Raw genomic sequence first — 27,889 nt, 5'->3', positions numbered from 1 at the left:
TGGCACCTTGCAGCTTAGTTTAGGGTCCTTATTACCATGGCTGTCCCAGATGAGAAAGGTATAGAAAGAACCAATGCTTTTACAGTGCCGTCCTCCTCTTGCCATGCCATTTGGAGCCCAAATGTCCCTGGAGCTGTAGCCTTTATGACAGTCTGAATGGTAACCCTAACACTAACCCTAACCCTACCCTAAATGTCAACTTGCAGCTTACTTTCGGGTCCTAATCACCATGGCTGACCCAGATGAGAAAGGTGTGGACCAAGCAATGTCTTCGCAGTACCGTGCTCCACTCAGCATGACTTTTGCAACCCAAGTGTCCTTTTCTATGTAGGCTTTGTGAGTTCCTGAACCATAACCCTAAACCTAACCCGAACCCTAATCTAAATGGCACCTTGGAGCTGAGTTTCAAGTCCCAAGCAGAATGGCTGCTCCAGATGAAAATGTTGTGGAAAGAATAATAGCAGTACACTGCCAGGCTCTCCTTGTAGTGATCTTTCCTGCCCCGGAGTTGGAGCTGTAGCTATTATGGATCTCTGAACAGTTTGCATACCCCAACACCCTAACCCTAATCAGAAGAGCACCTCGCAGCTGATGCTAATGTCCCAAGAACAATGGCTGGCCCAGACAAGAAAGGTATGGTAAGAATCAATGCTGATGCAGTGCCGTGCTCCTCTTGGCATGCCATTTGGAGCGCAAATGTCCCTGGAGCTGTAGCCTTTATGACAGTCAGAATGGTAACCCTAGCCTAACCCAAACCTAAATGGCACCTTGCAGCCTAGTTTAGGTTCCTTATCACCATGGCTGTCCCAGATGAGAAAGGTGTACAAAGAAGCAAAGCTGTTGCAGTGCCGTGCTCCTCTTCCCACGCCATTTGGAGCCCAAATGTCTCTGGAGCTGTAGCCTTTATGACAGTCTGAATGGTAACCCTAACCCTAACCTAAATGGCGCCTTGCAGCTTAGTTTAGGGTCCTTGTTACCATGGCTGTCCCAGATGAGAAAGCTGTACAAAGAAGCAATGCTTCTTCAGTGCTGTGCTCCTCTTGCCATGCCATTTGCAGTGCAAATGTCCCTGGAGCTGTAGCCTTTATGACAGTCTGAATGGTAACCCTAACCCTAACCTAAATGGCACCTTGCAGCTTAGTTTAGGGTCCTTATTACCATGGCTGTCCCAGATGAGAAAGGTGTAGAAAGAAGCAATGCTTTTGCAGTGCCGTGCTCCTCTTGCCATGCCATTTGGAGCCCAAATGCTCCTGGAGCTGTTGCCTTTATGACAGTCTGAATGGTAACCCTAACACTAACCCTAACCCTACCCTAAATGTCAACTTGCAGCTTACTTTCGGGTCCTAATCACCACGGCTGACCCAGATGAGAAAGGTGTGGACCAAGCAATGTCTTCGCTGTGCCATGCTCCACTCAGCATGACTTTTGCAACCCAAGTGTCCTTTTCTATGTGGGCTTTGTGAGTTCCTGAACCATAACCCTAAACCTAACCCGAACCCTAGTCTAAATGGCACCTTGGAGCTGAGTTTCAAGTCCCAAGCAGAATGGCTGGTCCAGATGAAAATGTTGTGGAAAGAATAATAGCAGTACACTGCCAGGCTCTCCTTGTAGTGATCTTTCCTGCCCCGGAGTTGGAGCTGTAGCTATTATGGATCTCTGAACAGTTTGCATAACCCAACACCCTAACCCTAATCAGAAGAGCACCTCGCAGCTGATGCTAATGTCCCAAGAACAATGGCTGGCCCAGACAAGAAAGGTATGGTAAGAAGCAATGCTGTTGCAGTGCCGTGCTCCTCTTGGCATGCCATTTGCAGTGCAAATGTCCCTGGAGCTGTAGCCTATATGACAGTCAGAATGGTAACCCTACCCTAACCCTAACCTAAATGGCACCTTGCAGCCTAGTTTAGGGTCCTTATCACCATGGCTGTCCCAGATGAGAAAGGTGTACAAAGAAGCAAAGCTGTTGCAGTGCCGTGCTCCTCTTGCCATGCCATTTGCAGTGCAAATGTCCCTGGAGCTGTAGCCTTTATGACAGTCTGAATGGTAACCCTAACACTAACCCTAACCCTACCCAAAATGTCAACTTGCAGCTTACTTTCGGGTCTTAATCACCATGGCTGACCCAGATGAGAAAGGTGTGGACCAAGCAATGTCTTCGCAGTGCTGTGCTCCACTCAGCATAGCTTTTGCAACCCAAGTGTCCTTTTCTATGTAGGCTTTGTGAGTTCCTGAACCATAAACCTAAACCTAACCCGAACCCGAATCTAAATGGCACCTTGGAGCTGAGTTTCAAGTCCCAAGCAGAATGGCTGGTCCAGATGAAAATGTTGTGGAAAGAATAATAGCAGTACACTGCCAGGCTCTCCTTGTAGTGATCTTTCCTGCCCCGGAGTTGGAGCTGTAGCTATTATGGGTCTCGGAACAGTTTGAATAACCCAACTCCCTAACCCTAATCAGAAGAGCACCTCGCAGCTGATGCTAATGTCCCAAGAACAATGGCTGGCCCAGACAAGAAAGGTATGGCAAGAAGCAACGCTGTTGCAGTGCCGTGCTCCTCTTGGCATGCCATTTGGAGCGCAAATGTTCCTGGAGCTGTAGCCTTTATGACAGTCTGAATGGTAACCCTAACCCTAACCTAAATGGCACCTTGGAGCTTAGATTAGGGTCCTTATTACCATGGCTGACCCAGATGAGAAAGGTGTGGACCAAGCACTGTCTTCGCAGTGTCGTGCTCCGCTCAGCATGACTTTTGCAACCCAAGTGTCCCTGTCTATGTAGGCTTTGTGAGTTCCAGAACCATAACCCTAAACCTAACCCGAACCCTAATCTAAATGGCACCTTGGAGCTGAGTTTCAAGTCCCAAGCAGAATGGCTGGTCCAGATGAAAATGTTGTGGAAAGAATAATAGCAGTACTCTGCCAGGCTCTCCTTGTAGTGATCTTTCCTGCCCCGGAGTTGGAGCTGTAGCTATTATGGATCTCTGAACAGTTTGCATAACCCAACACCCTAACCCTAATCAGAAGACCACCTCGCAGCTGATGCTACAGTCCCAAGAACAATGGCTGGCCCAGACAAGAAAGGTATGGTAAGAAGCAATGCTGTTGCAGTGCCGTGCTCCTCTTGGCATGCCCTTTGGAGCGCAAATGTCCCTGAAGCTGTAGACTTTATGACAGTCTGAATGGTAACCCTAACCCTAACCTAAATGGCACCTTGCAGCTTAGTTTAGGGTCCTTATTACCATGGCTGTCCCTGATGAGAAAGGTATAGAAAGAAGCAATGCTTTTGCAGTGCCGTGCTCCTCTTGCCATGCCATTTGCAGTGCAAATGTCCCTGGAGCTGTAGCCTTTATGACAGTCTGAATGGTAACCCTAACACTAACCCTAACTTAAATGTCAACTTGCAGCTTACCTTAGGGTCCTAATCACCATGGCTGACCCAGATGAGAAAGGTGTGGACCAAGCAATATCTTTGCAGTGTCATGCTCCACTCAGCATGACTTTTGCAACCCAAGTGTCCTTGTCTATGTAGGCTTTGTGCGTTCCTGAACCATAACCCTAAACCTAACCCGAACCCTAATCTAAATGGCACCTTGGAGCTGAGTTTCAAGTCCCAAGCAGAATGGCTGGTCCAGATGAAAATGTTGTGGAAAGAATAACAGCAGTACACTGCCTGGCTCTCCTTGTAGTGATCTTTCCTGCCCCGGAGTTGGAGCTGTAGCTATTATGGATCTCTGAACAGTTTGCATAACCCAACACCCTAACCCTAATCAGAAGAGAACCTCGCAGCTGATGCTAATTTCCCAAGAACAATGGCTGGCCCAGACAAGAAAGGTATGGTAAGAAGCAATGCTGTTGCAGTGCCGTGCTCCTCTTGCCATGCCATTTGCAGTGCAAATGTCCCTGGAGCTGTAGCCTTTATGACAATCTGAACGATAACCCTAACCCTAACACTAACGCTAATTTAAATGCCACCTTTCAGCTTAGTTTAGGGTCCTAATCACCATGGCTGACCCAGATGAGAAAGGTGTGGATCAAGCAATGTCTTCGCAATGTCGTGCTCCACTCAGCATGAACTTTGCAACCCAAGTGTCCTTGTCTATGTAGGTTTTCTGAGTGCCTGAACCCTAACCCTAAGCCTAACCTTTACAATAATCCTAATCAAAATGGCTACTTGGAATTGAGTTTCAAGTCCCAAGCAGAATGGCTGGTCCAGATGAAAATGCTGTGGAAGGAATATGAGTAGTACACTCCCAGGCTCTCCTTGTAAAGATCATTGCTGCCCCAGTGTTGGAGCTGTAGCTAGTATGGATCTCTGAAAAGTTTGCATAACACCCTAACCCTAATCAGAAGAGCACCTCGCAGCTGATGCTAATGTCCCAGGAACAGTGGCTGGCCCAGACAAGAAAGGTATAGTAAGAAGCATTGCTACTGCAGTGCCGTGCTCCATTACACATGACTTTTGCATGAGTTTAGGGTCCTTATCACCGTGGCTGTCCCAGATGAGAAAGGTGTAGAAAGAAGCAATGCTGTTGCAGTGCCGTGCTCCTCTTGGCATGCCATTTGTAGTCCAAATGTCCCTGGAGCTGTAGCCTTTATGACAGTCTGAATGGTAACGCTAACCCTAACCCTAATCTAAATGGCACCTTGCAGCTCTAGTTTAGGGTCCTAATCACTATGGCTGTCCCAGATGAGAAAGCTGTAGAATAAACAATGTCTTTGTAGTGCCGTGTTCCATTACCCATGAATTTTGCAGCCCACGTTTTCCTGTCTGGGTAGGTTTTATGCGTGCCTGACCCCTCCTGAAGATTAGTTGCCTTAAAGCTATCAAATGATGATGCAGGAGACTGAATATGTAATATTGAATCATTTGAGTTCCAGAACTAAAATAACCTGATGTCTTTGTTCTGCACATACAGTATGGGTGACATCCTCCTGAAACCCCGCGAGGTGTGATCCACTTGAAAATATATCAGATTGTGATGGATTAATCTCTCTGCTGTGTGACCCCAGAATTCACTTCATCTCTCTGCATTCTGATTCCCCCACAAATTTTGTCTTGCCTGCTTTCATTACATGTTCTTTAGCGGAAGAACTCCCTCAAAAATCTAAGTCTTCAATGTCTGCTGTGGAGACCAAATAGGAATGCTAACTGAGTAGTTTTTGAATGTGTTCCAGCTCTCTGCTCTATACAGGCATCTGTGTCCCCCCAGGCAAGACACCTGGCCCCGGGTACCACAAGCAGAATTTCTAGCGGGATTTAGGACAGGGAATACTTCAGAGAATCTCTGCTTGTTTTATCTCTGCGAAGAATCTCTGCTTGTTTTATCTCTGCAAAGTTCTTGGCACAAAATTCCCTACCTATGCTACTACGCACAGCAGCTCAAGAAGGATCCCAGTGAAGGATTTTGGTCCTTAGGAGCTCTCCACAGACAGGAGACTTTTCAGTATGAGTATACTTCAGAATTCCTCTGTCTACGGTAACTCTCATTTATGAGCCCATGGGCATGACAATAAGTGCAGTATCACAACCATCTCATCCTTGGGCCTCCCTGTTCAAAATCTTCCGGCCACAGGCTTTCTTTGTAGTTCTCTCCTGTATTGTTATTCCTAATAGAACACTATTATACGCTATTTCTAATAGAACACTATTTAGAACAGGAGAGGCATTCAGAAACCAGCACAGTGCCAGACAAAATGAAGCACAAGTGAGCCCTCAACAAAACTCTTCAATATCCCGAAATTAATGAGCCATTGCTTATCACCCCACACCTGGAGAAAGATATGACTGGTATGACAGTAAGACCAGAAGCCAGGTACTCCAGAAACACATTTTTTCTGGTACATTACAACAGACATTACAGACAGCCTGGTACACTTCTGATGCCAACAAGACTGCCAGTCCTCCTGTTCATTGCCAAAACTACCATGGTAGTCATAACCCATAATGCAGTGTCTTCATTCTTCCCCTCCCCTAGACTTTTCCGGAGCCTCTGGATCTTTCTTTCATCCTTCCCTGTGCTCACTAGTTATTTCCGCCTGCGCCTTGGCACGCCGAGATCAATGCGGATGCTGAAAATTGCACACTAGATCAAGAAGTATGGGGCAGTATGGGGCAAAGAGCTATGTCAAGAGCTAAAAGGGGCCATAGCATGCTCCAAGGACTTGTGGGACAGTTTTCCAACAGCAAAATGTGGAATAATAGCATTTTAGTCATGATAATTCCATATTGTGAGGATAAATTAACTATTGTCATGTACTCAAGACACTGTGAAAACATGATCCATAGAATAAAGCTATCTATAGCCACATAACCAATACATAACCAATATAAAAATATCTATAAATAAAAACTCTAAGTACTACTGCAATACAAATAATAAATAAAAGCGAAAAAGACTTAGTCATACACGCAGGTGGATTTCCAAGTACTGAGGAAGCACTTTTACAGAGAGCAGAGTGGAGCACATTAAGTGGGATGGTGAAGAGAAAGGTAATAAATCATTCTACAAATAAATTATTCTGAAAAACAGCCATCACAGGCAGAGGTATGTTCTTAAACTTCTGGAATGCAGTGTTTTCTCATAAATTGAATATAGCTAAGAAGCATATATGAGCATCCTCCTACATGTACAAACCCCACTTTTTCCTGGAACTAAACATGGATATCCATGTAGCCTGCTCAGTCTAAACACGGATGCAATTAGTTCTTTGAGCCGTGGAGTTAATGAAGCATTTGTGGAGAGCAGTTTACTATCCTGCCAAGAATTTATAGCACTATAAATCCTCATACTGTATTTTACTTTGAAATAATCTCCCTGTATAGACAAGCCCCAAGACGCAACAGCACATGTGCATGGGGAAGCTTGCCAAACTCTTCTTCAGCTGACCCATGGAATACATATGTGAGAAGGGAAGCACAGAGAAGAGCAGATTTTATGCTGTTGCTCATGGAGTTCTGATGTTGGTGGAGGGAGTCGGTGCCTTGCTAAGATATTTTCTAACAGCCACTAAGAGTAATAGAGGCTGGAGCATCACACCAGGAACACAGACAAGAGACAGCTCTTTTATTACAGCAGTATCCAAATATCCCTGCATCTAATAGCCACTTCACACTTCAGAAGCCTCTGGGACCAGTACACGTACAGAACATGACAGGCATATTCAGAGAATACTGCTGGGCTGAACAGATATAGGTAAGATAGCAAATGTCTCTCTGGAACTAAAGAAGTAGAGCCGCCTGAGAGGCAAAGGTTACCTTCAGCAGTATCCAGCATACTGCTTCCAGGACACTGACAGAGCCATTCTGCATCACATTCCTGTGGGGCAATGTGTGCCTGTATCATGGTGCTTCATGGCCCAGGGCATATATATATATATATATATATATATATATATATATATATATATCCTGAAAAGCAACCAAGTGGTCTGAAAGCTGTATTCCCCCCTTTTTGCTTGTTTTCCCAGTGGCTGGCTGATCCAGCTGTCTTTCAACTGGCAAAAAGGCTTTCTGCTGGCAAAAAGGCTTTCTGCTTTCCCCAAACTAGGTTCTGGGATGCCTGCTGGCCCTCAGTTTTGCTATTTCGAAGGGAATGAGGAGGGGCATTTTCTTTACACAGCACATTGCTCCAGCACAGCAGATGGGACCTTGTCCTTCAGCAAAGTGACCTCAGATCCCACTTTCAGTCAGAAAATGGTGGCTAGGACAGGAAACAGCAATACCACAAAAATGCAATTACAATAAAAATGTCATTTGAGAGGTTTATATTAAAATCTTTTTATACCAAGAGTACTTTGTAGGTACAGGAATGCTGATATCCTACAACTACCCAGTAGCTCTAGGGCATTCTCTGTACAGAACAACAATAGCTGTTCTCTGAAGGCAAAGCAGTCCTAGCGTGTATACAGCATATGCCAGCAAAATTCAGCTTATGCCAGCAAAATTCTGCTTTTGCCAGCAAAATTCTGCTTTTGCCAACATAACTTGCTCCAGACCATCAAAATGAAGCTCTAAGCTTCATTTCTCTAAGTGGGAGAAATAGCTATACCCATGACATCCATGCACATATACTTTCATCAATGTAGCTCCATCAGTCATGTCTTCATACACTGGATTGACACTGAAAGGCTGCCAAGGAATAGCGTAGAACTAGCACTAGTTTCTGGAGCTCACAATTTCCAGTGCTTAGAGATTTCAATCTTTGTTAATATTGCAACATTTCCTGCTTCTAATAAAACATGTGATATATATCTAAACAATTTTTCAGTATGTTATGTGTATATTTATTTAGATAATTTTTTCAGTGCAGATATGGCTTCCATTACAGTCAACAACATTTCAAAATCTCAAAAACAACAGCCTAAAACGAAAGTGCTGACATGCAGCTACCCAAATGAAAATTCTGTAACAAATTTACATTAATCCTATCTATACTTGAAAGTTCTGTATTCAGACTACAGTGTTCGATGACCTATTTTTTTTCTGCTGAGTTTCATTCAGCATTTCATTCTTCCTGCTAGATACCACCTGAGATGACCATACACACATCCTGATCCCCTTATATGCTTTCGAGCAGAAACCACTGTTCAGAAACTCGTAATATTACATTTAATGTCCTTGCCATTTCCCTCACTTTGCAGATACAGAGGAATAGGCTACATCAGTAATCTCATTTACTATTATCAGCTTGCCACCATAACCCAGCTTGCAGAAAGCTGTCATTATCCCCCACCTCCAAACTTCACTCATTTGAGCAGAAAAAAACCCCCACTTTTCTGAGCCATAACAATGCCAAAAAAGCCCCCCCAAAAAAGTAGAAGAAGATAAAATAAATGCTTATTAATAAATATCAACTACAGTGACTGCAGTTAAGGTGTTACTGCTATTGACTTGTAATCACCACTCTGGGAACAATCAAGAATACTGAGCATGAAGCAAGAACAGACTTTTTTTTTTACTGGACCCAAAAAAGAAACCTTGCAAACCAAAAGAGTTTGGGTCAAAGAGTGGTAATTAACATGCAATCCTGCACTACGCTTCCTTACAGCTTAGGACCAAAGGTCAGCTTGCATTTATTTGAATTTATAACTCAGTATTTCTAATTGTTCTTATCCATGACTGCTGACTACTATCCGCAATAGAAGAAACCATATATATATGTAGTTTTATATAGTTAATATATATACAATATAGTTTTCTGCCTTAGAAATTTGCCATTGCTCAGCTTCTTCTTCGATAAACAACTAAGATAATCAGAGATACTAAACCACAAAATTATATTTGTTGAAAAGTTGCAATGAGAAGGCATTTGTAAAGTAAAACACTGGACCTCTAGCAAAACCAAGGCAAACCCCTAGTGCTGGACAGTATTCCCACGCTATTCCAATAACAGCAAGCTTCTGCCTAAAATCGAGCTGTTCATTGCGAGAGAAGTTGTAAAGACAGGTCAAATACTGCTTCAGGTTTGAGAAAACATAGAATAAAACTCATACATGAGCACCAGTGTACTGCAGATTGTAGAACACTGCCAAGTGCAGAATCATAGAATCATAGAATAGTTAGGGTTGGAAAGGACCTTAAGATCATCCAGTTCCAACACCTCTGCCATTGGCAGGGACACCTCACACTAAACCATCCCACCCAAGGCTCTGTCCAATCTGGCCTTGAACACCGCCAGGGATGGAGCATTCACAACTTCCCTGGGCAACCCATTCCAGTGCCTCGCCACCCTCACAGTAAAGAACTTCTTCCTTATATCCAATATAAACTTTCCCTGTTGAAGTTTTAACCCATTACCCCTTGTCCTGTCACTACAGTCCCTGATGAAGAGTCCCTCCCCAGCATCCCTATAGGCCCCCTTCAGATACTGGAAGGCTGCTATGAGGTCTCCACGCAGCCTTCTCTTCTCCAGGCTGAACAGCCCCAACTTTCTCAGCCTATCTTCAGACAGGAGGTGCTCCAGTCCCCTGATCATCCTCGTGGCCCTCCTCTGGACTTGTTCCAGCAGTTCCATGTCCTTTTTATGTTGAGGACACCAGAAGTGCACACAACACTCCAAGAGCAGAGTAGAGGGGCAGGATCACCTCTTTCGACCTGCTGGCAACGCTCCTTTTGATGCAGCCCAGGATGCAGTTGGCTTTCTGGGCTGCGAGCGCACACTGCCGGCTCATGTTCATTTTCTCATCGACCAACACCCCCAAGTCCTTCTCTGCAGGGCTGCTCTGGGTTTCTTCTTTGCCCAACCTGTAGCTGTGCCTGGGATTGCTCTGACAATGTGGAAGGCAGAAGAGGGACCTTTTTGCCCTTCTGAAGAGATAAATGGGAAGTACCATGGATAATTAAACAGCATGGTAGTTTATCAGGTTAGAAAGTCTTTTCCTTTAACAACACTTAGAGAAGTTACAAGCTTGCAGGCAACTGTTCTAACCAGCGGTGTTCTCCAGCACCTGGCACTGTTAGGTCACTACTGAGGCTAAATACATTAAATATGATTTCAAGCTTCTTCCTTCACTGATTTGGTTCTTTTTCTCCTATGGCTCCTGACAGTGACAGTAAAAGATAGTCTTTCACAAAATGATAGACCACTGAAATACTGAAACTTTTATCTTTTATATGATTATCATTTATATAGTTATTTGCCAGGATTCTATGAAATACCTACTAGGATAGTGTCAAGTATCTTTCCAATAAAGCATAAAACCCACCTTCAATAAAGGAAATTACCCTGCATGAATACAGAACAGGGATTCAAAATAAAAGTTCCCCACACAGCTAGTTCAGTGTATCAGCTAAAGACAACGCCATTTCTCCAGAAAAATGACAGGACAATCTGCTTCCCAAAGTGGATGGATGTGCCTTCCATTTGTTAGAGGATGCAGCAGGTGATGACAGTCAGGTGAAGTTCCCAATGACTGGAAAAAGGGAAATATAACCCCCATTTTCAGGAAGGGGAAAATGGATGACCCAGGGAATTACAGACCAGTCAGTCTCACCTCCGTGCCTGGCAAAACCTTGGAGCAGATTCCCCTGGAAGGCATGCTAAGGCACATGAAAAACAACAAGGTGCTTGGTGACAGCCAGCATGGCTTCACTAAGGGGAAATCCTGCCTGACCAATTTGGTGGCCTTCTATGATGGGGCTACAGAACTGATGGACAGGGGTAGAGCAGTTGATATCATCTACCTGGACTTGTGCAAGGCGTTTGATGCTGTCCCACACGACATCCTTGTCTCCAAATTGGAGAGACATCAATTTGATAGGTGGACCACTGGGTGGATAAAGAACTGGCTGGATGGCCGCACACAAAGAGTTGTGGTCAATGGCTCCATGTCCGGCTGGAGACCAGTAACGAGTGGTGTCCCTGAGGGATCGGTGTTGGGACCAGACCAGTCTTGTTCAACATCTTTGTCGGTGACATGGACAGTGGGAATGAGTGTGCCCTCAGCAAGTTTGCTGATAACACCAAGCTGTGTGGTTCGGTTGGTACCCTAGAGGGAAGGAATGCCATCCAGAGGGACCTAGACATGCTTGTGAGGTGGGCTGATGCCAACCTTATGAAGTTCAACCATGCCAAGTGTGAAGTTCTACACCTGAGTCGGAGCAATCCCAGGCACAGCTACAGGTTGGGCAAAGAAGAGATTCAGAGCAGCCCTGCAGAGAAGGACTTGGGGGTGCTGGTCAATGAGGAACTTAACATGAGCCGGCAGCGTGTGCTTGCAGCCCAGAAAGCCAACCGTATCCTGGGCTGCATCAAAAGGAGCGTGACCAGCAGGTCAAAAGAGGTGATTTTGCCCCTCTACTCTGCTCTTGTGAGATCTCACTTGGAGTATTGTGTGCAGTTCTGGTGTCCTCAACATAAAAAGGACATGGAACTGTTGGAACAAGTCCAGAGGAGGACACAAGGATGATCAGGGGACTGGAGCACCTCCCATATGAAGATAGGTTGAGAAAGTTGGGGCTGTTCAGCCTGAAGAAGAAAAGGCTGTGTGGAGACCTCATAGCAGCCTTCCAGTATCTGAAGGGGGCCTACAAGGATGCTGGTAAGGGACTCTTCATTAGGGACTGTAGTGATAGGACAAAGGGTAACGGGCTAAAACTTAAACAGGGGAAGTTTATATTGGATATAAGGAAGAAGTTCTTTACTGTGAGGGTGGCGAGGCACTGGAATTGGTTGCTGTCGTGGTTTAAACCAAGGAAGTTGTGAATGCTCCATCCCTGGCGGCGTTCAAGGCCAGGTTGGACAGAGCCTTGGGTGGGATGGTTTAGTGTGAGGTGTCCCTGCCAATGGCAGAGGTGTTGTAACTAGATGATCTTAAGGTCCTTTCCAACCCTAACTATTCTATGATTCTATGGTCATTCCCTGTCCAGTGTTTAGGAAGGGGCCTCCTGGGTATTAAGAAGCCTCAAGCATTCCAACATAGCCTTAATTTACAAATGTCAGCTACAGTTTGCCTATTGCCCTTATCCATATTGTGTTGTTCTTTCCTGATTATTAGGGATTTGTATCCTGAGCTTGTGAAGCGGAATTACAGCACAAAAACCCAGGAGTACCCCAGTCTCTATGTGAAAAAAGTAGAAAAGAAATCCACATTTCCAATGACAGCAATAATAGTTCACATCCTCTTCTCCAAAGTTTTAGGAAAGCTTTGTCACTTTCTTCACATTTTAACAACATTAGCATCATTGCCTTCTCTTGACACGTACTGTGACTGGAGCAAAAACTTCTTTAGTGTGGCTGTTAACAGACTGCACAAAATGATGTGTCCAGCAAAAAGCACCCCTTCCTCTTTTGACCTCCTTTCACAAATTCAATCCATTCATTGCATATTTAGATTATTGAGAACATGGGCATTAAAGACATACATATAGAAACACCTGAAGCTGGAAACAACAGCCTGCCAGCTCCCATACAGCTGTGCTTTTTGTCCCTCCGCCTAAGTGAGGGAAGGCACTGGCACCATGGGTACCCGAAATGCCAGCACAGCCAGGAGACTCTCCGCCCCTGTGACCGGTCTCAAAGCTTGCAGCGTGGCAACCAACATTTCTTTACTCATCACCTTGCTGTTTTTAAAGAACTGCTGCTTAATCAGAAAAACAGCAACAGAACCGGGGGCAAGCAACAAGAAGCAGCCAACCTCGGCCAAGGGCCCGCATCCCATCCACGCTGCCAGAAGTGAGAGGACCTGTCTGTCTCCTAGAACACCCGCAGCCCCGGGCTTCAGCCCAGGTCCCGCTCTACCTCGGGCAGGACGGGGAATACTCCGTACCCCAAGGGGGCAAACTCCCACACTCGCTATGGGACGGAAGCTCCCAGTAGCACCATGGGGAGAAGCCCTCCCCTTTCCAGGGCAGCGCAGCGAACGCCTATACCCCGGGAGCACTTGGATCCCCACCACCACCCGTACGCCCACAACGTCCCCCCCACCTCCTCCAGCAGCCGCCCCTCCCCGCCCCGTCGGGGCGCCGGCCCCGCCCCGTCCCGCCCCCCGCGGCGGCGGAGTCGCAGCGCACCGCCTCCCGCCCGCTCGGTGCTACCTGTGCGTTGGAGCCGAGCTCGGGCGGCCGCCGGGAGCCGAGCAGCTTGGCCGTGGTCTGCAGGTTGATGGGGGCGGTCTGCGGGGGCTCCACGCCCAGCCCGCCGTTGAGGTGCGCCGTCACCATCGCGATGGGCGCCTTGGCCGGCACAACAGAGATGGCCAGGCTCTGCCCGGGGCTACCGCTGGGGCTCCCGCCGCCGCCGCTGCCGCCGCCGCCGACACCGCCGGGTGCCTTGAGGAGAGCCGGGACGCCGCCGGGCTTGGCGCTGCCGCTGGTGCCCACCAGCACGGCCGCGGGGCAGCTCCGCACCGCCAGCTTCTGCCGGGGGAGAGAAGGGGAGAGAGAAGCGGAATCGTCACTCGCCGGGCTGCAGCCGGATCCCGGCCCCCCGGCCCCGCTCGGTCCTCCCGACCGCAGCGGCTGGATCGGCCCCGCCGGGCTCGGCCCCGGCAACACGGGTTTATTCACCCTTTTATTATTATTTTTTTTAAGGTAATTCTTTATGGAAGGACGGGCGGGCACGGGACACGGTTGTGCTTTCCCTCATCGCTCGGGAAGTCACTGTTTACTTGGGGTTTCCAAAGTCTTTTGGTATCTGTTTATGGCCGGAACTACTGAACCGGGTATAGGTCTAGATAATACTGCAGTTTAATTAATAATAGAAAGCTTAAAGAACGTTATTTTCAACTTGACCTTCCATTGGTCTGAAAGTCCCTTACACGTGCTCACCTTACCCCAGCGCTTCGCTATTTCTCGTGTTCTTTCAGCCTCACGTCGGAGTCGGGTTTTTGGTTTCCCCTTAACTTCCTCTCCCTTCTTCACAAACTTCCACTATTTGTTGTTGTTTTGTTTTGTTCCCCCAGCCCCCCAGCTAACTTTTCTCCATAGCACCCATTTTAACTCGCTGCTCTCTGTTTTTCCTAACGGTTGTGCTTTAAAATTACTACAGAGTGGCCACTCTGTCACCTGCAATAGGAGTACATTGACTATGATCTTCTTACCCTATCCCTTACAGGCCTTGCATGTGGGATTTCTATAGGCGCTGTTCAGTTGCTGTATCCTAAATGCCAGTGTCTGTGCAAAAAACTTCTTTCACTTTATTTAATCTCAGAAGCTGTTCTTATTAATGCCGTTTAGAATTACAGAATTGTAGGATCAACTAGGTTGAAAAAGACCTTCAAAATCATTAAGTCCAACTATTTAAGCAGGTTAGGTATATGTGGGAAAAAAATGCTGGGTCAAGCCTCTTTTGATACTTTGAGGTATTAAACATCTCATTTTTACAGGAGTTGACAGTAAAAGTACTCTGTCCTGCAAAGACTTCTGCCTGTAACTTTATTCGCTGTCTGGTCCTGTTGGCTTCAATGCCATTATATCTAATGTGTAGCCTTCTGCCAAAGGCCACTGCCTCTTTAGGTCTGCTGCTGTACTAGTAAAGTCATTAAGAGTTTTGTTGTCAACTTTGCTTGTTTAAAATACAGTGTAGATACACATATATATATCCGTGTGTATATAATATACACATACATATATGTATATGTATATATACATATATGTATACACATATATACGTACATATGTATATATGTAATATATATGTATATACTATATGTATGTATATACATGTGTGTATATATGTATATAATATACATATATATATGCATATAATATACAGTAATGGTTAGTTCTTTCCAGAATTAAAGCTGAAAGTCTTCTGTACATAAAGTGGTACAAAAGTAACTGACTTGTAAGAACATAGCTGCCTTCTTACCTTTAAACCCATTATATACTTTAAGGCTGTAAAGCCTTAATTGTCAAATATGTTTGCTCCAGGAACTGTAAGTTTTGTGTTTATGAGAAATAGAAAGTGTGCACTTTGTCAGAGATACCTGCTTCATATTTTAATAAAAAGAAATGTCTTTTTTAATGACAACATTATTCTAGTAATGATGACTTCATATAAATTGTTTTAAGCTTTGTGCACTTTTGCCTGTACCTCTCGTTCTCCATTATCCTAGCTGTCATCCCAAGGAAGTATCAGCAATATCTTCCTTAGACTATGCTGTTGCACGTCATAGATATGTGAAGAGGAAAGAGGGAACTTTTCTTTCAGTACAGAAAGAAACCTGTGTGTTTAAAAGGACTCAAGTGAAAGCCAAGAAGCACAGGTGTGTTTTATGTAGGTGGGAAAAGTTGCTCATGATGAAATCCTATACAGTCTGTTTTGTCGTAGTACGGTTTTCCACTGGTGTTCCTTGTACTTATTGAATGCCCCAGCGGTGTGGTGATACAGATGCAAAGCAAGTGCATGTAGAAGAGCTGAATACCATCTCTCCTACTATACTGCACACCTCCTTGCATGGCACCTTATTAACCTGTACAGTGACACAACAGCTTTGTGGTTGTATTTTTGTTTTGATTTATGTAACTTGAGAAATGCTAAAAGCTCACAGACTGTTGGGAAATGCTGTACCTGGTTACAGTGCTAGAAATCCATCGCTTAGGTGGAGTTAGTCCAGGAGTGAAATCCTAGCTGGGCTGCAGACAACCAGAGGTTTGCTGCCAGCATCAGTAGCAGCCAGGGATTCTTTTTCATGGAATTATGAGCATTCACTGTCCCTGATAGGTTACTGTATTGATGAAGTGTCTCCTAGTGTTTGTCCTCAGACATGTGAAATTTTGATTTCTGAATGGAAAACTTCTCACAGAAATACACGGTTTCACTGTACCAATTTTCCATTTTCACGGAAATAAAATTCCTAATATGTAATATTCTAGAAGTTTTGGTACAGCTTTACTTTTCTTTCGGGCAGTTCAAGAACATCTGAGCAAACAAAACTCCATGATCCCAAAAAGTACACAATCTTTGGTATCCCAGTGAAAAAAGCAAGTAAATTAAGTAGGAGTCAATTATGACTTTCCTGACAAAATTCAACAGCAAGTAATTGCTTTTTGTCTTGTTCAGGGGAGGAAATCATACCAAGAAATGCAAAAGCAGAAATTCTGTATATAAATAGAAAAAATCAGTACTCAAGCTACCATCCATCCATTTCCACTGTTCTCCCTATCTGTATTAACTGTGAGTTAGTTTTGTGTGTCTTTGCATGTGATATGTGGAGGTATTTTCCTAATAAACTGAAAAACCTGTCTATTCATCTGTATATGACACAAAAAGCTAGGTAAGGGTTACTGCTTTTTTCAGTCTTAAATGTGATAAATGTGAAATGCTTGTCAAGTTGAATATGCATCTCCTTATGGAAAACTTTCATTTTTATTTAGGTTTGGGACTCTTTTGTAAGTAAATATAGGGGAAAAGGCCCAATCGGCTCATGCCAGTCACCTCCCTGGGGAGCAATGCTGTGCTAAGTTTATTTAAATAACTGCAAGGTTTAGAAACTAGATCTGGAAGCAGATACAAAGGATCAGGTGCTCAAGATTAGCTTCCAAAAGAGAGTTACAGAAAAACTGCCTGTTTGGGGAAGAGCAGCGACAGTACCTCTTCCGTGTCTCATTTAATTCATTTTTTTTGAAAATAGACCTACCAAAACTTAAAAAATACCCCCCTTAGTCAGATTATGTTGGTTAGGAGATGGGCTGTTATGGAGCTTTTCTTTGTAAGAACTGTTTTTACCTTGTACCCTGTGAAAACCTTGATAAAGGACTGCTGGCACAAACAAAAATTATGAGAGATTAAAAAAAAAAATCCTCAACAAAACCTGCATCTGCTGTATTCTGTTTCCTCCAGAATAATTAAAAGAGTAGTCTTGGTTTTTAAAGAGAAAGGAAATCTGCATTTCGATCATCAGTGAGCATAACATATTCTCTGACACTCCTGGAATTATGAATAATAAGAAACGAGGCAAGCTTTGGACACTGCAGCTGAAAACATGTGCTGATATAGGGGAAGAGCCAAAAGAGAAAAAAATACTGGCTCTAAATGCTGGAAAGCAGGTCGCTGCTTCTCATCCACAGCATAACAGTTCTTACAATACACCAATTTTGAAGCGGTGCCTTTTCAATAGCAACACAACTTTCATTTTCACTGCAGGATGCCACAGGCAAACTGGAGTTTGAAATATGTATGCCAGTCACATGCAAACACACTACAATGTGCTGGAAAGCTGCCACTTGTTTATGATTTCCCATCTTGTATGTGGCACAGTCTCAACTATTCAAAGCAGAGCTAATATTTTTTTCCATATGTATCAAAATAACTCTGGCCTTTCTATTTATTTATACATGTAAGCCCTCTCTCCCCCCACCCTCTACTTTCTATTGAGGTCTATGCTGTAAAGGTTTGCAGGTGAGAAGCAACTGTGCAATAGTTTTAGCCTCCCTACCAGTGGTAACTCAAATGCTACTTCTCCCCTCGTGTATCATGAATCATTCTGTTCAGTGAATAAAGAAAGGGAAAGAGCAAAGGGAGTAAGGATTCGAAGGGGGCTGTGCTGTCATGATACACACCCTGGACAATATGGTATATGAATGCACGTACACTGCAGAGACAGCATCACTTTTAGTGCAAGGCTTTGATTCCTTCATTTTCACTCTGCTGCAGCTTACATCCCATCTTCAAATCCTAACCAATACAATGTCAACTTTACACATACATCTCAAATAGGAATATGGTCATACTCTACAATGGAGGAATGCTTAGCTATCGGCTGCTCTTTGCCATGGCAGTGATTTAAAATAAACACATGCCTATCTTCACGTTTTCCTAGTAAAATACGAAATCTGCCTGCAAAAGGACCTAAACTTCACTGTCCACCACATTTATATTTTAACACCTATGTGCTGTAAATAGAGACTTCAGTCCATTAATTTTCCTAGAACGATGCTCTCCTGATAAAGCAGTTTCACTGTGAAAAACTGGACTTGTTTTCAGAACAGTATCAGTTCTTTTCCTTAGTGGCCCCATGGCTAAGAGAAAACATTTGGCATAACCCTGAGAGTTTATTTAGCTTGCAGAAGACCGGCAATCCACTTTCAAACCAAAATGATGACTTGTCAATAATTTAGCATTCAGCACTAACCTAAGGCCCCACACGCAAAACAGCAGAGCAGACTTCTCCAGCAATGATGGCCGTGACCTCTGTTCATTCACTCAATTGTCACAATAAAATTCTCTTGAACAACAGAATATTTAATATTCAAAGAGTGACAACACACAAGTGCATTGTGGAGAGGCCACCAGCTATGACACTTTAGGATAGTGTCTTAGGACTTCGGTACAATCCTATGAATTTCAAAGTATTCCTCATGCATTTCCAAGTTGCTACTTATATACACAGCTGATCCTGCCTGATCTATACCTTAAGTCATGAAGCAACCACCTGCAAAACTTTATACATTGAAAGAGAAATGAGCGGGGCTTTGGCTGAGCATCATCTATACACATACAGAGGCACCCACAGGAGGTTGGTGGGTGTTTATGGGGGCAGAAAGCTCCGCAGTCTGTATTTTATCTCTGGACTTCCATAAAAAACACTTCCCTTTGCATATGCATAAAATCCTTGGGCCCAGGTTGCCTGTGTCCAAAATGAAGACTTTAAAACATGTTTTCATGCAATGAGGATGAAAAACCTCACATGGAGAAGTTTTACTCGCTGTTCCTGAAACATTATATTAAATGTAACACTGCGTTCAAAATGTGCAACCCAGGAGGAGGAGCATTTTTAAGGAAGGCTGGGATAGTTCCTCCTGCCAATCTCTCGGTAAATGACCTGTCAGTTTGATGCAAGGGCTCTCCCTGCGACGCCCAGGATGGGGCGGGGGGAAGGGACGGGGAGAAAGGAGGGGAGGGAGGAGAAATTGCTCGACAGAAGTATTTTTAATGACCCCCAGGGAGGGGTCAGCATGGCGCGGGGTGATGTGTGGTATGCAGTGGGCAGGCAGCCTTTCTCCCTTTCCTCCCACTCTTCCTCCAGGCCGGGGCTGCATGACACCCCTTAAGGGCTGCTTCCTGAGCAAACCCCTGTCCCCCGGCTTTTCCTAAAGCACAATTACTAACGGAGGAGGTAGTGACTGCCCGACTAGGTGGAACTCGGTTGTTAGTTTCTGTCAGGAGGATTAAACAAACAAACCAAAACCACAAAAACAGCTGACGGAAATCTGGGACTCAATGGAAACAGCCTTTCCAGGGATGGACTTTCAGCCAAAGGAGGCCGGGGGTGAAACCCGAGCAGGGGGTTTTACGTGTGCTGAAGTACAGTCTCGGCATTATGATTTTTTTAAGGCTTCTTTTGTCTGTTGGATTCTTCTCCCGTTCCTTTCTCTCCCCCCCCCCCCCCTTTTTTTTGACAACTTCCTGCCTGCCTGTCATTAGAAGTAGGAATGTATTCCTTTTTCTCTATCAGATCTCAGTTAATTAGCCATCGCTGCAGCAGGCTCAAGGATTTAAATTCAAAGTGAAACTCATTCTAATCAAAACTGCAGCAAACTGGGGGTTTTGTTTGACTTTAACCTGAAAGTCAGTTATTGTATCACTGATGTACATACCACATTACCAGCTGAGTGCTTTCAGCATCCCTCTATCAGTGTGAAATATTTAATCGGCACAAGGATCCAATCAGCACAGCAGAGGGGAATCTAGTGTGTGCATTAATTTACTTTCAGTTGAAAAGCAGTAAAGCAGGTCAGAAACATATAACCTTCTCCCTTCCCCCCCTCTGCTTTCCCCTCCCAAACAAATACACAGCACATCAGAAGAGTTTTGGCGATGGGGGAGGGAATGAAAGCTGCCCTGTATGAATCCAGATTGGAGAGTCAGACAATAAATTAGTCATTCCTGCCAAAGAATGACAAACACTGCCTGGAACGGAAGAGGGGAACAACACCCCCCTTCCCCCCTTAAACATACCCCCCAAAATCCTCTCTCAAATTAATTATGGTGGGTAATTGTTTGTTTTTTTAATCTTTGACTCTTTTTAAGCTAGAAAGATGGCTGAATGATTACCCCTTCTGTGTATGACATTAATTAGAAGGAAAGCAAATGCCAGAAAATAATGAAACAGTCTTTCTACTAAGGTGCAATGGCTTTGGATTTTCTGACCAGCCCTGTTCCCCAGGAAAGGCTTCCATTAACGCTATTGCTATTAAAAACCTGTTTCAGAAGCATTCCCAAGCTCTTCTACACATCAGCAATTTTATGTATCACAGAAGCATAGCGCAGCATACAAAAGCTAAACTTTTTCTGCTAGCAAATTTACCCTTGTATTTCTCACTTATTCTCTGAAGACAATCACGTTCCTTATCTCCTTCATACCGTAACGAGAATATCGACATGCAGTTTTCTTTCACAAAGGATCATTTACAACATGAACGCTACGTGAACAAACTTGTACAACACTGCAAGCAAAGCCATCGCACAGAAATGAGACAACAGGCAATGATTAAAGTTCCACCACAAAACCCCACCCCAGCTCGTCAGTCTGATGTGGCCAAAGCTCTTCGCGTGGCTACTTTCCAAGACAGGGCAGCAATGAGGAATTAGCTGATTTATGTAAAGAGAGAATTTTCCAAACTGGTAAACACCCTAATAATGGTAACAGTGGGCTTGGAAAAGTACATATTCACTGAAGTGCAATTAGCCTTTAATTTCTGAAACCATTAAACAGCTTGCTGACTGAAAAAACCAACACGTTTTCAAATGTACTGCTAACTGACAATCCACTCATCAAAGCTCAGAATTATCCGCTTAGTGACTTGTAAACAGCACTTTTTAACTAACAAGGAGTAGGGGGGAAAGAGGATGATATTTAATGAGAAAAGTCAGATTCATATGATGGAACATTCTGGAAATGCCTGTGCATGTTGAAGGAGAGGAGGAGGGGGAGCTGGGGTGGGAGTGTTTTTTTTAATAACCTCACAAATAATCCCTCCTCCTTTCTCTCTCCCAAACCATGTCAATGATCAAGGAAATGAGAACAAGGCGCTTGATTCACAGCTGACTCTCTTTTCTTGTTACATCAGATCAAGAAGGAGCAGTCTAACAGGGGGGCTGATTTCTGCAGGGGAAACAAACCTACAAGCTGGCATTTTGTCTGCTACTCCTATTAATTAGCCCACTTTTTCTGTCAGAAAAGGAGCTTTTAAAACTTGCAACAGAGTTACATGTGTGCCCACTCACACATACACTGCATATATGCAGAACATTAAATATTATGCATGTAGGACAAATCCCTCCCAAAAAAAAACCTTCAAGGAAAGAGTGGTTGGTTTCCTATTTGATTTGACGGATGGATCGCTATTTTTTTCCTTAATCCCAAGAAAAACTGCATAGTAAACTGCTAACAGTAAGATGCAGCCCACGCTAAAGCTCCTGTTAATGACAGCCTTTGGATGGGGTGCATTGTGCTCTGGATCAGGTCCATAGCAGCATGACTGCAGCTCAGTCTGAATGTCTATGAAGCGCTTCTTTTAAATCAAAACTTACAACAGATGAAAACTTTGGCTCGATCTCACTTAGAATAAACCAGAAAGCATACAGGCATCCTCTTGGCAGGTCAGAGGAGGGTTTAAATGGCTCCCCGCTGTGTAACAAGGGTTCTCCCCTAGCCCCAAAGCTGGAGTCCTACTTGCCATTAGCAGCTCAAAATTTACATCCTTTTGCTGTTGCCAACTTCAGTTTCCCATGATTTGCCATGTCCTGTGCATTCAGGAGGACCAAATTCATCTGGCTTTATTTGATGGTAAAACTGAAAACAGCTCTCCCCAAACAAACACACAAAACCAAAACCAGTGTACACCATATAAACATTAATGTGCTTCTAATTTAAGTTTTGAAAAAACAAAGGCAGAGTGATTAAAGGCCAGGCACATGCAGCTCAGCATATGGAGCCACAGTAAGTGCCCTAGAACAAGTTGAATGTTTCCATTGTGTGAAAGACTCATTCATTATAGCTACAAGATGCAGTGCAGACATTTGCATTTTTAGAGGGGCATCTTGTCATTTTTAGATAAATCACGGGATCCAGACCCTTTCTAAACAACATCAAAGCTTGCATTTCTTGATATCCTGCCTCCTTTTGTTTCAGTAATCTGCCTCACAATTTTCTTTTCCTCTGCATGAATGTCATTTAAGTTTGCATCTTAGTATGTCTCCAGCCTAAAATGTGAAGTCAGGGGCTTCTGTTTTTTACTTAAAAACATGCTGCTTCTTATGGTCAAGTAAGGCAAAAAGAGATGCAACTGCATGCAATGAGAAAAATAAACAATAATTGAGTAATCTATTGCATACAGTCTCAAAGCTGCTGCCTCCTGATTCACATTCCCTCCCCCCATATTCCTCCCACCAACCCACTCCACCCCCCCCCCCCCAAACCACCCCCCACCCCCCCGACCTGATAGTAATTTCTTCTGATTTCTTCCTCCTTCACCCTAGCTTAAAATCAAATTTGGAAATGCCCATCTTCCTTGGTGCGGCAGGAAGAACTGGCAATACAATAAACTAAGCCAAATTTTGTTTCTTTATTCCCTGCCCCCTCACACTCCCTTTTTCCCAGATAATACAGAAACCTCCTGAAATGAACAAATGTAACCGTGAAAAGATACAGACTTCCCATGGGATCAAACCATCAGTTCCACAGGATACATATAAAGAAGAAAGAAGCTAAATGGTTCCATTTTCCCCAAGGGAAGGCACAGCTTCAGTTTGTGAAGTATTCCCATCAGAAATTCTGGATAAGTTGCAAAAAATTCCTGCTTCATCTCCAGACCTTGTACAGACATCTCCCCAGCAATTCTACATATGCTCATTTCATCCCAACAGTGCAAGCTTTTAGTATTACTGTGTTACTCTGGAGTGATTACTGTTTTCCAACAGCAAGCATATTTGCATGGTAGTTATGAAACTGCTCGGAGCAACCTTTCAATTTTCCAACACTCCTAAGTATAGCTTTGGTGAAAGCAAACAAAGAGGAAGGGGAAATAAACAGCCCAAACTGAGTGCCTACATCTAGGCACCTCTGTCCAAATCCAGGCTCTTGTGTCCACACAGACAACTGCCAACTGGCACATGGGCAGTAGTGCCAGAGGCAAGGTTACCCTGTGCTCATACACCCTGAACCCAGGTGACCCTGCTCATTTTTGCATGTGAACGTTGGTACAGGAATAAAATTGAGCTCTAGATTTTGTTGCAAAACCTGAAGACAGTGCTTAGTTCAAAGGACAGAAGAGGAAAGCAAAATTATGAACGGGTTTTTTACAAAACCCATCAGCTATCAGCACACCTTACGAATGAAAAACCCATGTGGCTTGGCAGCACAGTGAGTAGTGCCCTTTCACCCCAGTCTCCGGCTGGACCTGTGTCTACTTCTGGTTAAGCACATCAGAACCAAAATGTAATCACAGCTGTCTTCTAAGGTTTAGATAAATCCTTTTGCCTCAGTTTCCCAAATTGATAACATGTCTTCCTTGTGAAAATTAACTGGCTAGCATATATTAAATGCTGTTTGTTTGTTATTAAAGATGAGTTGAGTAATATGATCTCATCTTAATCCAACAGGATTATGGCTGTCAAATCAAAACTACTGCACTATCATACTGTTTATCTAATCTTGTCTGCAATATTTTCTGATGACCTCCAAAGGAACCCTTGTGGAGATGAAGATGGGACTTCACAGCTGTAAGCATTCTTCTGGGTCTGTGTGTGCAGACCTAGCCACATAATGAACTAAGTGGAGGGCACAAAGTTAATTACATGTCTTTTTCTTTCCACAAGTTGCATAAAAAGCAGTCTAGGGATCCAGAAATGTAGTAAAGGCCAGAGTCAGAGATGGCAAACATACAACTGCTAACTACACCTCTATAAAGAGGTGTTAAAGTCGAAGAAGAAAGGTGTTCAAGGAAGATGGAAGGGAAAGGAGACAAACAGGGGGGCAAATTTCTTACAGTAGCCCTTTTGGAGCACCTTTTGTGAATGGACAGAAAAGAGTGGAAGTGGCAAACCTCTGAGAGATCTTCCTCTTGCTCTATAAAATAAAACAATTTATCATAAATTATGAAATGAGAATGATGAATAATTGTGCAGGTGCTTTGCAGAAGTAAATTAGAAGGATGAGTTGTCAGTGGGCTTCCATTTCAAGACCTCTTACTTTCTAGTACACCTTAATATACAGAGGATGACAGTCTTGATGCCTTTCTCTGTCTATTCCCACAATCTCCAAGCATCCCTGCATCATTCATAGAAGCCCCTTTGATCCAATGAAACACCTCCAGAAGTAGCAGCTCTGAGTACATCTGTGGAAGGAAGCTGCAGGAGCTAAAACTGAGGCACATTCACATGACATAGCAAGTCACAGCTGGAAATTGAACCTTGACGTGCAAACCCAAAACGTTTGCTCCCATCAAGAGAGCACCCTCATTCCTCACTTCATTTTTCCTTCAGTTACACCACTTCATTTGCCACGTGCGCTATCCAAAATGTAAATTTGAACAGTCAAACTGCCCTGTTTATCCAACCTTATGGTTGAATGTGCAGGCAAGTGTGGCTGCCGCAGCACTTGAGGCAGCAAGAGCAGTGAGTAGGTTTTTTTCTGTCTTTCAAGAAGTGGATGTTCAAAAAGGTAGATTATCAAACAATGGATTGTCAAAACAATTTCAAAAACCTGGCGGAATGAATATCACCTGATCAGATATCACCCCTTACAGAAGTAGGGGACACTGGAAATTAGGAACTCCAAGCCCCCTGTCACGTGCTCAGACCACTAAGCAATCCTAACTTTTTTTATGGGGACATATAATGGCCTAGTTCCTCTAGGGACATGAGTGGTTTAGACAGATAAAAAAAAATTAACCTCCCCTCCCTAATCCCCCCAGTCTGACAAAGAATGCTGCGTGAGTACATACATGTGGAAAATCCAAAGCAAATTTTTACAGTTTGAGAATCACAAGTAATACCACTTGACTAGATACAGATAATTGATCAGTCATAATAAGAGAGGGATACAGCATGTAATATTTTGCTTTTAATAAGACTTCAGAGAATGCATGAAAAAAACTATTTAGAATGACTGAACTGTATAAATATATTAGCAGATTTGAAAATATTGGGTAAATTTAAGAAACAAGGGAATGATATGCTTTCACTCTAACTTAATGGAAATGCAAATGATAAGATAATGCTGAAAGGCAAAGAAAGGTATACAGCAGCAGTGTTGGGAAAGAATATTAAAAAGAGACAAAGGAGCTGCTAATGAAGGACTGTGTAGATTCTGGGAGGAAACTAAGACACTACACAACCATTATTCCAGAGGCCAAAGAGAGAGTAACAAGCAATAAATAATGCAGATCATGCCAATGGCAGTAAATAAAACAGAACATAGAAGACAGAATGAGAAAGAACAGACTAGGCCCACTTCAAAACAACAATAGGAGAGGAACACAATGGCTAAGGAGAAAGCAAGGACACACTACACAGTAACTCTGCCATTGCCTTCACACATAAAGATGGAGATGATTATATAATGCACAGATAAAATGGAAATTATCTGCAAAGTTTAGACACTAGTCTGCAGTTATAAGCATATGAACTGGTTGCTAAACTACTTCCAGGAACAGCAGAAAGAAAGATATTTTGTATGTTGATTTTCTTGGTAGTGGAAAGCACTTAGGTACTTCAAGCATGAGAGCTATACAGGGAGCTGCGCAGAGTGACAGAACTGTGTGTATACTGAGAAAGGATTCAAGGGCACAAAAGAAATGCAAGAAGAGAACACGAGAAGATTTAGCAAACTTTTTCACAACTTTGTTACATTTAAGGATCAGAATAAACAACATTCTCTTGGCCTTATTTCCCATTGTGTGCTAGGAGTGCAAAACATCATAGCCCCTTAATAGAAACCCTACCTCAATCAGTCACTCTGACCCTTTGCCTGGAACATTTATCACAGCCAATAGCTTTAATTTTGATAAAAGCCATTTTGCAAAGAAGCGAACACAAAAAATGACAGGGTGGCCAGTGAGAACTGATGCTTTGTCTCTCCAGTTCTCCAGCACACACATTTCCATTCGGGCTAGCCTTTTTCTCTGCAAAAGCGGAATATTCTTCAAAGCAGAAGACAAGGACTAGGACATGGCCGTGTAGTTCTGTGGCAGGTTTGTGCACCAGCCGCTAGAGATCTGAGTTCAAATGCAGGTCAAGCCATAAGTGGGAAAGGAAAAGGAAGCCCTTGTTCCAGCTCCCATGTTGCAACATCATCTGGGGTGTAACCCCCACCCCAGGATAAGACTGGGCTGCAGTTCTGTGAACTGCAAAGACATGATGTAGAAAAAGAATGGGGCAAGTAAGGGGCAAAATGATGCTTTGCTCATTCCAGTGGATTCCAGCTGAGCAGGAGGTGAGGATGTTAACAACACTCAATGTGAAAGAAGTAGCTCTCTGCACAGTTTCTTTATTGATAGCGTGACTGCATCCAGCTCCGTATCATTTTATTCGTGCTTTCAACCCTGCTTTTAATCCTTTAGTTTTTCCAAAGAACTAAAATCTTTAAAAGGAGCTGTGGAAAAATAAAATAAATTATTGTCTTCTCTAGGAGGTGACTGCAACAGGCTGTGTTTCACCAGACATTGTATGCCAATATAAATTCACACTGCTCCTAGAGAAATCCATCTCCTGGTCTCTTGATCATCCTCCTGTGCCATCCCAACCTACATGACTGCAACAGCATTCAGATAGCTGCACAATAAACTAATAGCTCCACTCATTAAAGCTAACCTGGCAAAGAAAACAAGTACAGGTTTTAATGAAGATCGCTTATCAACCTCAGTTCACACCCTAGTTGTAGCAACAACTGGGCCAACACAGCAGAAGGAGACAGTGGGGAGAAAGAGGGAAGCAGGAAGGAAAAGCACCCTTCCAGAAGAGTGCTGGCATAGTGTTTGGGCAATGATGGGCATAGGCTTGGCAACTTCACGGTGAATTGTGAGGAAACCAGGGAGAAATAAAAGAAGGGATTAAAGAATAAAAGCAAGAAAAAAACTACACACAAAAGCCCATTAGGACAATCCACCTTGGCCAAAGAAACAAAGTAAAAAGCCACCATGCCTTTCATTGCTAGGCAAACAAGTTGTAGTAACGCTACTTCCAGTAGGAATCAATAATCAACACTCACTTTCTTCAGCTGGGTATTCAACTGCCTGTGTGGAAACAGTCCCGTTTCCAGCAGACCGCTGCCTACAACATAACCAAGGATAATACGCAGACTCAGCAGAGAAGCTAAAGACTGCATGGACGCAGTGAGTAAATTACCCTCTCAACCCTCAGAGGATTATAGGTCTCTGTCAAGTCACTTAGATTTAAAATTTGACCTGTCTTAAAGCATTTATAGCTTGCCAGGGAATACATTCTGTA

General features: G+C 43.7%; 1 protein-coding gene across 1 annotated transcript in view; it reads right to left on the bottom strand.

The window, feature by feature from the left end:
* The window catches only part of PHF21B (PHD finger protein 21B), a 426,009-nt gene that overhangs the window by 312,139 nt on the left and 85,981 nt on the right, over positions 1–27,889 (bottom strand). Inside the window, exon 4 of the mRNA XM_065672897.1 lies at positions 13,534–13,854. Within this exon, the coding sequence (XP_065528969.1) occupies positions 13,534–13,854 (321 nt within the window). The remainder of the gene's footprint in view (positions 1–13,533; positions 13,855–27,889) is intronic.

Source organism: Lathamus discolor, chromosome 1, assembly GCF_037157495.1.
Source record: "Lathamus discolor isolate bLatDis1 chromosome 1, bLatDis1.hap1, whole genome shotgun sequence".
NCBI lineage: Eukaryota > Metazoa > Chordata > Aves > Psittaciformes > Psittacidae > Lathamus > Lathamus discolor.
The sequence above is the reverse complement of the archived record's forward strand: the minus strand, read 5'-3'. Positions and strand labels throughout refer to the sequence as shown.